General features: G+C 44.7%; 1 protein-coding gene across 7 annotated transcripts in view; it reads right to left on the minus strand.

Moving 5' to 3' along the window:
* ABCA4 (ATP binding cassette subfamily A member 4) overlaps positions 1 to 13,730 on the minus strand; it is a 184,966-nt gene that overhangs the window by 11,540 nt on the left and 159,696 nt on the right. For 5 of the 7 annotated variants that reach the window (XM_079915775.1, XM_079915773.1, XM_079915772.1 and 2 more), the window contains 3 exons: positions 12,326 to 12,575; positions 10,727 to 10,813; positions 9,039 to 9,175 (listed from right to left, as the gene is read on the minus strand). In XM_079915775.1, coding sequence (XP_079771901.1) covers positions 9,140 to 9,175; positions 10,727 to 10,813; positions 12,326 to 12,575 — 373 coding nt within the window. In that variant the 3' untranslated portion in view covers positions 9,039 to 9,139. Of the gene's footprint in view, positions 1 to 8,414; positions 8,951 to 9,038; positions 9,176 to 10,726; positions 10,814 to 12,325; positions 12,576 to 13,730 lie in introns of those variants that run through there. The other 2 variants (XM_079915774.1, XR_013827457.1) reach the window with 2 other exon arrangements.

Consider the following 13,730-nt stretch of genomic DNA (forward strand, 5'->3'; position numbering starts at 1 on the left):
TCAATTAAATCTATCTGGTCTATCATGTCATTTAAAGCTTCTGTTTCCTTATTTATTTTCATTTTGGATGATCTGTCCATTGGTGTAAGCGAGTTGTTAAAGTCCCTCACTACTATTGTGTCACTGTCGATTTCCCCTTTTATAGCTGCTAGCAATTGCCTTATGTATTGAGGTGCTCTGATGTTGGGTGCATATATATTTATAATTGTTATATCTTCTTCTTGGATTGATCCCTTGATATTATGTAGTGTCCTTCCTTGTCTCTTGTAACATTCTTTATTTTAAAGTCTATTTTATCTGATATGAGTTTTGCTACTCCAGCTTTCTTTTGATTTCCATTTGCATGGAATATCTTTTTCCATCCCCTCACTTTCAGTCTGTATGTGTCCCTAGGTCTGAAGTGGGTCTCTTGTAGACAGCATATAAATGGGTCTTGTTTTTGTATCCATTCAGCCAGTCTGTATCTTTTGGTTGGAGCATTTAATCCATTTATGTTTAAGGTAATTATCGATATGTATGTTCCTATGACCATTTTCTTAATTGTTTTGGGTTTGCTTTTGTAGGTCCTTTTCTTCTCTTGTGTTTCCACTTAGAGAAGTTCCTTTAGCATTTGTTGTAAAGCTGGTTTGGTGGTGCTGAATTCTCTTAGCTTTTGCTTGTCTGTAAAGCTTTTGATTTCTCCATCGAATCTGAATGAGATCCTTGCCGGGTAGAGTAATCTTGGTTGTAGGTTCTTCCCTTTCATCACTTTAAGTATACCATGCCACTCCCTTCTGGCTTGCAGAGTTTCTGCTGAGAAATCAGCTGTTAACCTTATGGGAGTTCCCTTGTATCTTATTTTTCATTTTTCCCTTGCTGCTTTCAATAATTTTTCTTTGTCTTTAATTTTTGCCAATTTGATTACTATGTGTCTCAGCATGTTTCTCCTTGGGTTTATCCTGTATGGGACTTGCTGCGCTTCCTGGACTTGGATGGCTATTTCCTTTCCCATGTTAGGGAAGTTTTCGACTATAATCTCTTCAAATATTTTCTCAGGTGTTTTCTCTCTCTCTTCTCCTTCTGGGACCCCTATAATGTGAATGTTGTTGCGTTTAATGTTGTCCCAGAGGTCTCTTAGGCTGTCTTCATTTCTTTTCATTCTTTTTTCTTTATTCTGTTCCGCAGCAGTGAATTCCACCATTCTGTCTTCCAGGTCACTTATCTGTTCTTCTGCCTCAGTTATTCTGCTATTGATTCCTTCTAGTGTAGTTTTCATTTCAGTTATTTTTTTGTTCATCTCTGTTTGTTTGCTAATTCTTCTAGGTCTTTGTTAAATATTTCTTGTATCTTCTTGATCTTTGCCTCCATTCTTTTTCCAAGGTTCTGAATCATTTTCACTATCATTATTCTGAATGCTTTTTCTGGAAGATTGCCTATATCCACTTCATTTAGTTGTTTTTCTGGGGTTTTATCTTGTTCCTTCATCTGGTACATAGCCCTCTGTCTTTTCATCTTGTCTATCTTTCTGTGAACGTGGTTTTTGTTCCACAGGCTGCAGGATTGTACTTCTTCTTGCTTCTGCTGTCTGCCCTCTGGTGGATAAGGCTATCTAAGAGGCTTGTGCAAGTTTCCTGATGGGAGGGACTGGTGGTGGGTAGAGCTGGCTGTTGCTCTGGTGGGCAGAGCTCAGTAAAACTTTAATCCTCTTGACTGCTGATGGGTGGCTGGGTTCCCTCCCTGTTGGTTGTTTGGCCTGAGGCAACCCAAAACTGGAGCCTACCTGGGCTCTTCGGTGGGACTAATGGCAGACTCTGGGAGGGCTCACACCAAGGAGTACTTCCCAGAACTTCTGCTGCCAGTGCCCTTGTCCCCACGGTGAGCCACAGCCACCCCCTGCCTCTGCAGAAGACCTTCCAACACTAGCAAGTAGGTCTGGTTCAGTCTCCCCTGGGGTCACTACTCCTTCCCCTGGGTCCCAATGCACACACTACTTTGTGTGTGCCCTCCAAGAGTGGAGTCTCTGTTTTCCCCAGTCCTGTGGAAGTCCTGCAATCAAACTTCAGTAGCCTTCAAAGTCTGATTCTCTAGGAATTCCTCCTCCCGTTGCTGCACCCCCAGGTTGGGAAGCCTGACGTGGGGCTGAGAACCTTCACTCCAGTGGGTGGACTTCTGTGGTATAAGTGTTCTCCAGTCTGTGAGTCACACACCCAGCAGTTACAGGATTTGATTTTACTGTGATTGCACCCCTCCTACCGTCTCATTGTGGCTTCTCCTTTGTCTTTGGATGTGGGGTATCTTTTTTGGTGAGTTCCAGTGTCTTCCTGTCGATGACTGTCTAGCAGCTAGTTGTGATTCTGGTGTTCTCACGAGAGGGAGTGAGAGCACATCCTTCTACTCCGCCATCTTTGTTCCTCAGTTGTTGTGTGTCTTCTGAGAGGCTGTATGGAATAGTGATTAAGAATATGGGCAGTGGACATAGATATAGAGAATAGACTTGAGGACGTGGTGAGGAAGGTGGGAAGCTGGGGTAAAGTGAGAGCAGCATCGACATATATACACTACTGAATGTAAAATAGCTAGTGAGAAGCAGCAGCATAGCACAGGGAGATCAGCTTGGTGCTCAGTGCTTTTTGATGACCTAGAGGGGTGCGATAGAGAGGGTGGGAGGGAGGCTCAAGAGGGAGGGGATATGGGGTATATGTATGCATATGGCTGATTCACTTTGTTGTACAACAGAAACTAACACAGTATTGTGAAGCAATTATACTCCAATAACGATCAATTAAAATTAAAAAAAAAAGTATGGGCAGTGGAGCAGGACTCTGTGGGTTTTAAATCCCAGCCCCACAACCACTGTTCAATTTAGGTGAAGTTAACCTCTCTGGGCCTCTGTTTGTTCATTTGTAAAATGGAGATAATCACAGTTCTTGCTTATTAGGTAGTTGTAAGGATTACATGATTAAACATGTCAAGTGTGTCAAACAGTGCTTGGCACACCGTTGGTGCTCAGTTAAGTGTTAACAACAAACATTATTGTTCAAGAAAACTTTTCTCATCCCCATGTGATGAAGACAATGTCTAACGTTTTCTTCCTAAAATTTTCAGGTTTGGCTTTTCAAAAGTCTTTAGTTACTCTTCCTATTCCTTTTCTATTTCCTTCCTTTCCTGAGCAAATCATTTGTAGGGGTAGAGCAGGGTAGATGTCCACGTGGGGCTGAGGGGGAGACCTGATGGCCCTGAGTGGGGTGGAAGAGCCTAGAAGGGGTGAGGAGGGCATCCATGCAGGAAGGTGGACTGGTGTTGAGAGTAAGAGCCTGAGCAGGGAGAGGAAAGTGTGGATATCAGAGCCCTAGTACTGTGAGGTGGGATCCTTATGGGAGCAAGAGTGGTGGCAGAGATGGAAATTAGTTACTTCTAGGGGGAGTGTTCAAATAAGTAAATACATAAGTAGTAATAGAAGTAGGAAACTAATTAGTTCAGAATTTCAGAGAGTAACAACAATTAAAATAACAAAAAGTGTAAAGTTGTATAATTGCTTAGCATTCTGTAGTTCTCAAAGCTCATGTCTTTATAGTGAATACCACTGGGTACTCCAAAAAAGGGAGCGCCTCTCCAAAAGGGGGACTAAAAATAAATGGGGACTTCCTGGTTCTTCCCTGACACCTGACCAGGTTCTTCCCTGGTTCTTCCTTTGGGCCCAAAAGCCCAAATTTAAAAATTTATCAACCCTATTGACCATATTATTATGTTTCTAAGAGCTTCTGAGTCAGCTGAGGAAACCAACATGGATGTTTGGAGCTGGGCCCTCAAATACCACTGGTTTATAGGTAGGAACTGATGTTGTGCTTTAAGACATCTTGTTGCATGAAGTGAGGCAGATATAAGGCAGGTAAAAACTCAGGCTCAGTTACACCTTCCTGTAAACTAGGCTGCTGTCAGTTGTTATCACTAAGGATTATTTTGTAAGCTGGGGCATCAGTCAAGATTGGAGATCTGAAATGATAGTTTCTGAGCTTGAAAATTATCTCCATTCTCTGTCCTTGGACTTATCTTTGAACATCTGCTGTCCCATCTAAACTGGAGTTACTTGAAGTCCCTATTATAAAACAGAGGAAAGGAAACAAGTGGTATCAGGGTCCCTAAAAGGCATCTGGAGCTGCTTTTGCTGGTCTTCTAACCTCTGCTTTCTCACTAGAACAGGGGTGGGCACAGTATGATCTGTAGACCAAACCCAGCCTCACTCCTTCCATTAGATATTGTCTACAGCTTCTTCCCTGCTAAAAGAGCCAAGCTGAGTAGTTGCTACCAGAGACTGTATGACCTGCAAAGTTAAAAATATGTACTATCTGGCCCCTTCAGAAAGTTTGATGACCCCCGCATGAGAATGTTAACACCATAGAGACACTGGCTGTGTCTTGTGCACTGCTTTAGTTCCAGAACGTGGAGAATTGGATGCTTTCTGCCCCTCCCCTGCCCTCAGTGTCCTCTCACCTTCTCTCTTACCCCTTTGCTTCTCTAGTAGGCATAAGAGGATGGACTCAGCAGTCAGTATCATTCAAGAGCAAAGAGATTGCCAAGCTCTGGTAGAAAATGAGAATAGCACCACAGCAAAGCTGTGTTGCCTGGGATGCTGTCGACCAGGTGCTATGTGTGCACTGCTCTGTAGATAACATGTGCCCCCTGAAACTCACCACAACCCAAGACTACGGGATTCAGCTACAAGAGGCTGTGGTCCCTTATGAAAGTTACTAATGTACAAAACCAAGAGGATGACTGGTTTGGCCAAAGCTTGACTCACGAGACATAAATGTCTGAGCCCTGATATCAGGCAGCTGCTCAGAAAGCCAAGTGTGTGTCATGGTGAGCTTTGGGAAAGGCTCTGAGGAGAGTACCTTTTGGGAGTTCTCACCCATATATGTCTCAATCCTTAAAGTAATAAATTAAGCTAAGAAACTGCTAAATAATGACCTCCATGATGACCTAGGCTCAACTCTGGACTCCCACATTGGACAGTGGTGGTGCAGAGCCAGCTGCCCCATGACTCACCCTGATTTTCATTGTTTTCCTGCTTTCCCAAAGGGCCTCGTGTGTCATGTGTAGACTTGACCCTGTGTGATCAAGGACCACCTGTGACCCAGGAAAGAGGCCCACCAGGCCCTAGAAGCAGACTTTACACCAGCTGGGCAGGGATTTCTGGGTCTGGTGGGCATATCTCCTCAGACATGGGAGGGAAGTAACTGGAGGAGGACCAGAGTGGGGCCTGAAGGGAAGGCTGGGTGGCCAGCCATGTAATTTAATCCTTCTGGGACTTGGTTTCCTTTTCCATTAGAACAGTGTAAACCAAACAATTATATAAGGGCTTAGTTTTTGAACAGGGAGCTATTTTCTAGCTCTGCAAGCCTGTAGGTTTATGAACCTGAAAACTTCTAGTGCCTGTGCTTCCTTCAATTTGACAAACACCTTGGACAAAATGTGGCAGCAATTATGCCCTGTGGACACCAGGAGTCATGAACCATTCATCCCAGAGGACCTGCTGAGGCACTGAATTACCACACTGAGGAAACCAAGCCCCAAATAGCCTGGGTCCAGGGGGCTGAGTGCTTCTGCCTGTTTCAGAAAGGTAATGCGGCCATTTTTTTCTAGGGGAAAACCTTCTTCCATTTTCCATAAGCCCCTCAGGCCTCTGGTGCAGAACTTCCTCCTCACTGGTCCCCGTGCAAATACCTAGGCTGCCACAAGAGACCCTTTCTTCCAAGCCCAGAGCTTTGCTGACCTGTTTTCTGCCCCACTTCCCTCTTCTTCTTTCTTTAGGAGAGCCATAGTAGTGGGACCAAATGAAGCTATGCGCTGTTCACTCATAGTAAAAGAGATTCTCTTTTGATCCCAGCCGTTTTAAAATCTCGAGTTCCACAAGGAAGTATGGAAGCTTAGAAAATCTGGCAGCAAGTCATATTCCTGGAATATCTGCTGAGAATTTTCTGAACTCTCTCCATTTTATCTTCCTCTTCTTTGTAAATCTCTCATATTAAGCCAGATTGGGAGATTTTTCAATAGATTAACATGTTCTCAGGAGATTTGGGCCAAGTTTCCAACTTGAATATTACTCAAACCCAAAGTGTGTGCATGCCTCCTCCTTCTCGAGTTTTCCCTGCTTATCTTTCGTTACTAGTGTTTTTAACTTTTATTTTTAAATGTGGGGTTTTTTTTGCCCACACCTTGCAGCTTATGGGATCTTAGTTCCCAGAACTGGGTCCCCGGCAGTGGAAGCACAGAGTCCTAACCACTGCACCGCCAGGGAATTCCCCGTGACTAAAATTTTTTAAAGCATAGCATCCCTGTTGTTTTGCCTGCCCTTCGCTACTGTCTTCGGCTGTCTGGAAGCATCATTTTTTGGACCTACTTCTTTTCTGTTTTTTTCTTTTTTCTGAGTTTTTAAAGTGTTCAGTTCAGCAAGTATTTTTTGAGTGTTTTCTGTGAGTCAGGAGCTGGGGAAAATGATGAAAAAGACAGACCTTGTCATTGGAGAGCTCGGGTGTAGTAGAGACAGACAGTTAAACTGAGCTTTCCTCCCCAAGGCAGGGCAAGATTTTACCTATACCTGACTCTTCCCAGAGTCCATGATGCTTGCCTCAAACCCTTACCCCCACCACGAATGACTGCTGATCCCCCCTCCGTTCTTAGTCTTCTTTCTTGTGATATTGTAGTTGCTAACATAAATTTACAGAACCAGCTGGACGCAACAGGGTGATGTAAGCACCTGGGTGATCAGGGTGATCAATAGTACACTCCTGGGCTCTCCCAAACTCTAGTCTAACCCTAGTTTAAGTGATTTTTTTGGTTTTGGTCACTGGTAGATTAAAAAAAAAAAGTCAAAACCAGATTAAGCTCTGAGGCAACCGAAGTGGTTTTGTAAACGCTATCAGCAGTTATTTGCCAAGAATCTACTATTTGCAAAGCTGCAAGCCAGCAGCTGTGCAGGATGTAAAGTTGTGTTGCCTCCTACCCTCTCTCTACCTCTGGAGAAGCACAGGACTCTCCTCGCCCAGGGAAAAATGTCACTACTTCAGGTTCAATTTCTCCCATGTCCCTTTCTCAATAACAGTTATTGGGTCTCAGCATTTTTCTCTTCCTCTTCCCTCCCTCCTTTCTTACCTCTGATGAAAGAAGTTTTCACATATCGAAGTATGGGGAAGTCATTCTGGCTTATACCCGAGTTAAATTTTATGCTAACTGAAACAGCCTGTTTGTGGCCTATCAAACATACATTTAATTATTAAAGAAAAGGGCACATTGACCAGAAGTAAAGAATGTCCACGTTGAAAATGAAATGCCCCTCTTCCTGGGACACCAATGTTGGTACTCTTTTGGTGATAAGAATCTCTTCCCAGGTTCCAAGGCAATACTGTATATGCTGTACGTGTATGTGCTGGTCTGTCCTTTTTTTTTTTTTGAAGAAATGTATCCCTGACTTGTTTACTGTTCTTTGTTCTGACAAGATATAAAACTGTGCTGAGAAACACTGCTTCTCCAGAGCAGTTTCTCAGAGTAATCTGGGAAGCTGGCTTCCAGGCTATAGTCCTCAGTTTGGCTCAAATAAAAACCCTTTCCTATTCTTCTTATTGTTTACAATCTTGTTTATTGATTATTTTCATTGACACCTGCCTCTATCCTGGCCTCTGGAGTGTACCCACAGTGTAACATGCATTGAGCAGCACTGCTCTAGAAACTGTGTGAACTAGGAAGCCCATCTGCAGGTCACAGAGTGGAGGCTGCTTGGCAAGGAAGCCCATTTGCTGTTCTTGTCCATAAGCCTTTTGAAATAATTTGGTTTGAAAGTATTTTTTTTCTGATTCTTGGTGTATTTTTATGTGAACAAGTAGATGTCCTGTAAAGCACTGCCTCCTAACATCATTGCAGGAATGAACACGTTGGCACTGTGGAAACGGCCTCAGCATCTTCAAACAGTTACAAAGACATGTTGGATCTCATCACCAACCAAAGAGCCACTCTCACCTGTTCTTGCCTCTTTGTATCCTGTCTTAATTATACCTATGAGATAGGCATTCAAATAAGCTGGGCAAACAGACGGAAAACCTAGATGCAAATAATACCCAGCTGACAGTGGATAATGTTTACATGCATTGCCAGTTGGGTATTGTCGTCAAACCATATGAAGCTGACTTGACATGGAACATCAAGACTAGTCCATTCATTTCCACCACAGCATTGCAGAATCTTGCTGTGACAGGCACTCCTGTGGTAATAATTCTCACAGAAGCTCACGCAATGATGGGAAGCCATAGAGGCACCAAGAATGTCTAAATCTATACCAGATGGTGCACACAGGGAGATCAGTGAATTTGGATAGTTTGTGATAAGTATGTTTGCATTTTATTTTCTCCTTAAAAATAAAACACACACAGAAAAAAGCAGAGCAACTTGAAATGAGAGCAGTGTGGAGGCCACAGCCCGTAGGAAGATGGACCGAGTTTTCCACTTCTGTGGTCCCGATGAAAAGGGTTTTGCACTCATTTGGCTGGGTCAGTTTCACCATCAGGTGTTCCAGGTGAGCAAGTCAGTTCTGGTTTCCTTCTAAAAGAGCCCCCATTTGGAATTCGCTGTGTGCCTCACATATGTTTGTTTCTGCTGCCAAGGGATTACTTATGCTGGCTGGCCTGACTGAACGACCATATGGCAAAGGCTCCTGCACTTCCAGCTGCCCAGAGTTCCTTTCCAGCTGCAGCGGAAACACAAGCAGTGTAGAAGGAGATCAGATGGACTCTTCTCATCTCAGTTTTCTGGAGAGGTGGTGAGATGGCTTTTAGATTTCAAGTCAAATAGCTGTCAGTCAATCTCTGAAGGAAGCTCAGCTGAGGGCACTGAAGTCTATCAGATCACCCAAGCTTACAGTTTATGCTTGTTTCCTTGTCTGTAAAGGTTGGAGCCGATGATCCTGCAGGTCCTTCTGATTCTACAATCCAGACGTTTTAAAGACTCATGCCCACACCCCTACCCCACCCCCGCCCCACGCGCTACATGCTGACATGCACGTCAGCTACGCCCTCCGTACGACTTCCTATGGTGCCTTTTGGTGTGTTTTTTAGCCCAAGAAAGTTATCATGTTCTTACTGTCTCAAAAGCCCAGAAGTCACCATTTAGGTCATCCTTGAGGTGCAGAATTCCCTTTGTCCACTTCCTACAGAGGAAAATTGTTTTAAAGTGGGATAATGTAAACAGAAACATTATTACTGTTTGTTTCATGACATTTATGTACAACGCTATGCAGGAGGATTTCTGTGAACCTTTATAAGGGTGGTATGTCATAGAGTAAGAGTTAGGTTTTGAATCACAAATTTATTATAGAAAGATACCAATTTAATAAAAGTGTTGCAGTAGGTTTCTAATATTTGTATGCTAAAATGTGACAGAAAAAACAGAAAAATGGTCAAATCTAATAAGGGGGGAAGTTTGGAATTAAATGCTGCAGATCATAGCCTGTGAGTGCCCCTTGTCAGGCCCAGAGATGACCTAGTATTAGCCCTTTAAGAGGGCATATGCCAGGTTGGGGTGCAGAGACCGTTTGTAGCTCTAGGAAACACTTTTGCTACCTAATTATATATTGAGTTATAAAAAGGATTTGTAACTGCAAGCGGCTTTCAAAGAATAATTGTCTACTGGTGTAAACAGCAACTACGAGATCTATAAATTAGAAAGAGTGGCTGGAAAATCTCAGCAAAACTCACTTTCCCTGGTGCCTTTACTTAGGCATTTCTGGGCAAGGTCAGCTTTGCTAAGTAGCCATTAGGTCTCCACTGGTCAAGAGAAAGGGGAAAAATTCATCCCAAGCCGTGCCTTGGAAAGGACTGTTTCAGTCATTACCTACACTTGGTTTTTCTTGCAATCAAGAAACTGGTGGAAGGAATGAGAACTTCATGGGAAATAAGGCTTTGCATTCTTTGTTTATTGGAAAAATGCTTTGCTTTTATTTGATTTACTCTCCAGGTAAGTCAGGAGAGGATGGCTGAGTTAATTGGGCCCTTTAACATCCCAGGCTTAGGCCAAGGCACCTGGATCCTGGCACCTCCTCCAGAACTTTCTCCAGATCTCTCTTGTTCTCTTTCTGGGGAACTAGGATTAATGTGCTCCTTACATGGGGCGCTGTGTCAGGGCAGGAACCTGGAGGCACCTACCCCGAGTTATCACAGGCCAGGATGCATACCTTCTGTTGTTTCTTCCTTCATCGTCTTGATACTTTGATAAAGAACAAAGAGCCCTCTTCACAAAACAGACAATAAGTCTTGCCCTAACCAAACGAGTCCACCACTGAAATGAGTGCCAGTTAATTTCCTTCCTTTGAGACTCAAACATACGATCAGACATATATCTCAAGTATCCCAACAACTGAAATGTTTTAATATTCTCTCCTATCTTCCCTGCTTATTTCCAAAATCCAAGTGCTTTTTTGCTGTAAGCGAAACTATGCGGGAAAATTCTTTTCAAAAATGCTCTCCCATACCACCCAAAGGTTTCCTGATTATAAAAGGAAACTACACAACTACTGATTGAAAAGTCCTGCAGCACAGGACAGGTGAGGAGAGGCAGGGCGGCGGTGGGGGTCTGGTATGGGCGGGGCTCTCTGCAGGAGGCATATTTGGGCCTTGGGGCCCCTCAGGCCCAGTGGACCAGTTGGGTCCCTGAGCCAAGAATCTGCCTCAAGCAGGGGACGGGGAAGGGGTAGCAGGGGTACCTTGGCCTGTCGACTGGCTCCAGCAGCTCGAGGGTGCAAAGGGAAGTCATGAGTTTCAGTCTGCTGCTTAGCAAAGTTCACAAACACCTGGAGGCAGGGGAAGAGCAAGAGTAGGTAGATGTTTCCAGAAAATGGCATCTTCCACCCAGCCACCCACTTTGCTTTCTGTTTTCCCCAGTTAACTACAGCCCTGCTGGAGCAGCTTGTGCCCTGCCCAGGGCACAGGGCTTTTTCTTGGAATTGTGAGCTAAGCCAAAGGAGTGCCCACAGGAGGATTAAAAGGTCAACAAGGCAAGACAGAGTCTCAGCTACCGGTGTCCTCCTGAAACTCTAAAGGAGTAACTAAAATATCCCAAGCCAGCAGAACAGGAGCGGATCTCCCCACTTTCCTCCTCTCCTCAGTGTGCCTGTCCCTGCCTCCACCTGCTTATGCTGATAAGAAGCTCCTCAGAGGGTAAACAGAGACTTGCCTATTTCCACTGCTTTACTGAATAGTCTTTAAGGGTCTTTATTTAAAAACCAAAAAAACCCCAATGAAACCCAGAAACAAATGTCCATATGGATGAATGGATAAACAAAACATGGCATATACATGCAACTGAATAGTATTCAACTTTAAAAAGAAAGGATATTCTAACACATGCTATCATGTGGATTTACCTTGAGGACATTATGTCAACTGAAATAAGCTAGGCACAAAAGGACAAATATCATATGATTCCACTTATATGAGGTACGTGGAGTAGTCAACAGAAAGTAGAACAGTGGTTACCAGTGGCTGGGGGAGTGGTTACGGGGAGTTATTGCTTGATGAATATAGAATTTCAGTCTGGGAAGATGAAAAATTTCTAAAGATGGATGGTGGTGATGGTTGCACAACAATGTGAACCTATCAATACTTAATGCCACTGAAGTGTAATGCCACTTAAAAATGGTTAATTATGGGCTTCCCTGGTGGCGCAGTGGTTGAGGGTGCGCCTGCCGATGCAGGGGACACGGGTTCGTGCCCCAGTCTGGGAAGATCCCACATGCCGCGGAGCGGCTAGGCCCGTGAGCCGTGGCCGCTGGGCCTGTGCGTCCGGAGCCTGTGCTCCGCAACGGGAGAGGCCACAACAGTGAGAGGCCCGCATACCTCAAAAAAAAAAAAAAAAAGGTTAATTATGATATATATATATATATATATATATATATTTATATGTATTTTTTACCACAATAAAAAGCGATCACGTTGAAAAACCTGACACATGGCACACATTTATCAGAACTCACTGAACTGTACACTTCAAGTGGGTGCTTTCTACTGTATTTAAATTAAGCATTAGTAAAGCTGATTTGAAAAGAAAAAAATGGCCACCACCACAAACCAGGAAGGAGAAATAATGTCCTAGAGTTGTTGGGAAGGATGCTGTGAAAAGGTCCGTGAAGTCTGCTGATGGCTGAAATGTTGTTAGAAGACAATTTCTGATATTCCAAGTTTTGCCCTAATGGACAGAGGGACTAGAGTGTTGGCACTTGGGCATGTCCTGCCTCGTTCTCGTGTGGATTCTAGCCCAGTCTTTGCCCGGCCCCGCTCTGCACGTGGCTCCCTCTCGGCCTTGCCTGGTCCAGCGTGGTCTGTGTGACTGAGTACTCCTCGATGAGCAGGCTGTCCTTGTGGGAGACGAGCAGCCGGAAGATCCTGGCCAGGGAGGAGGAGGAGACCTGGAACTGCAGCATGTTGTAGTGCCTCTCCCTCTGCACGCTGCCTGGGAAGTTCCCCTGGAAGAACTGCTCCACAGGACCCAGGTCGGGAAGCAAGTCGTCCTTCGGGGATTTGATTTTCATTGTGACGATGTAGCCATCTCCAAACCTGAGGGAAGCACATGGCAGTGTGGTACAGGCCTGTTAGCAGTTGGGTCTAAGGAAATCCTGAAATGAGGACTAGACTCATCAAAAATATTGGGGATTAAAGGCATGTACTACAGACCTAGTGTACATGTTTAAAACTAGGATTAAAAGGGCCATGATGGTTCCTGGAGAAGTGGTTTGATACTAGTTTTTAGAGGTCTAAATGCCTTGTGTGGTGAAGTGGGTCTCCAGACCTGTGTCACAGCTTCCTGTGTCCACCTCTTGGAGACATGGGTGTTCCCTGCTCCTTGCTCTTTAACATACTTGCTGAAGTCAAGGGTGGTCTGAGCCCTGTGCTGAGATCACAGGCTGCCCAGTGCTTACTTGGTGGTGGAAAGACTGCCTGGCCCTTTAAGAGACTGGCCTGGTGAGAGCAAAGTTTGGGAAGGCAGCTCTTCCCTGGGGAAGCTTCCAGAACAAATGGAGCTGCCAGGGCCAGGGCCATCGGTGCTCCCCTCCTCCCCTCACCAGGTCACCCACCTGTGGATAAAGAATGGTCCACCAGAGTGAATGCATGGCGAGCTGGCTTCCCTTCACACTTACAGCAGGGTATACTTACTTCAGGGCTCTCTCCATGATCCAGGATTGTTCCCCTTTACAATAAAATGCCTTTACCTTTCAGGCCCGGAAAATCGACCATCCTCCACATGGGAACATTCCCTCTCACGTGCTCTCCCATGGGGATATTGAGGACTGAGAGGGAAAGGAGTAGGGAGCAATCGTGTCTCCAGCAGGTGGCCACTGTAAGTTGCTGACGTGGGTCTGGTGACCTCACGTGCTGAAGTCCCCCTAGATATCTGTGTAGTGTGCAAGCTGTAGCTGCTCAAGGTATCATGGGTCAAGTGCCCAAATGCAGCTCATCTGCTAGACCTTCCTCTCAACCACTTATCTGTATGATGTGTATGAAGCGTGACGTGTATCGTGCAAGACACTCTCCTGGATACATGGAGATGAAGCGTCTTGGTGTAGATGAGGTGCATTAGGTTCTCTTCCTTTCACCAACGGGCATGGTGACTCTTCTGTCCTGGGCTCTCATTTATCTCTGATCAATGAGTGATAACTATAGTCCACCCTTCACAGTTTATAAAGCGTATCAGAAGGCAAAGGAGCATGACAT

This window comes from Stenella coeruleoalba, assembly GCF_951394435.1.
Source record: "Stenella coeruleoalba genome assembly, chromosome: 1".
NCBI classification, from domain to species: domain Eukaryota; kingdom Metazoa; phylum Chordata; class Mammalia; order Artiodactyla; family Delphinidae; genus Stenella; species Stenella coeruleoalba.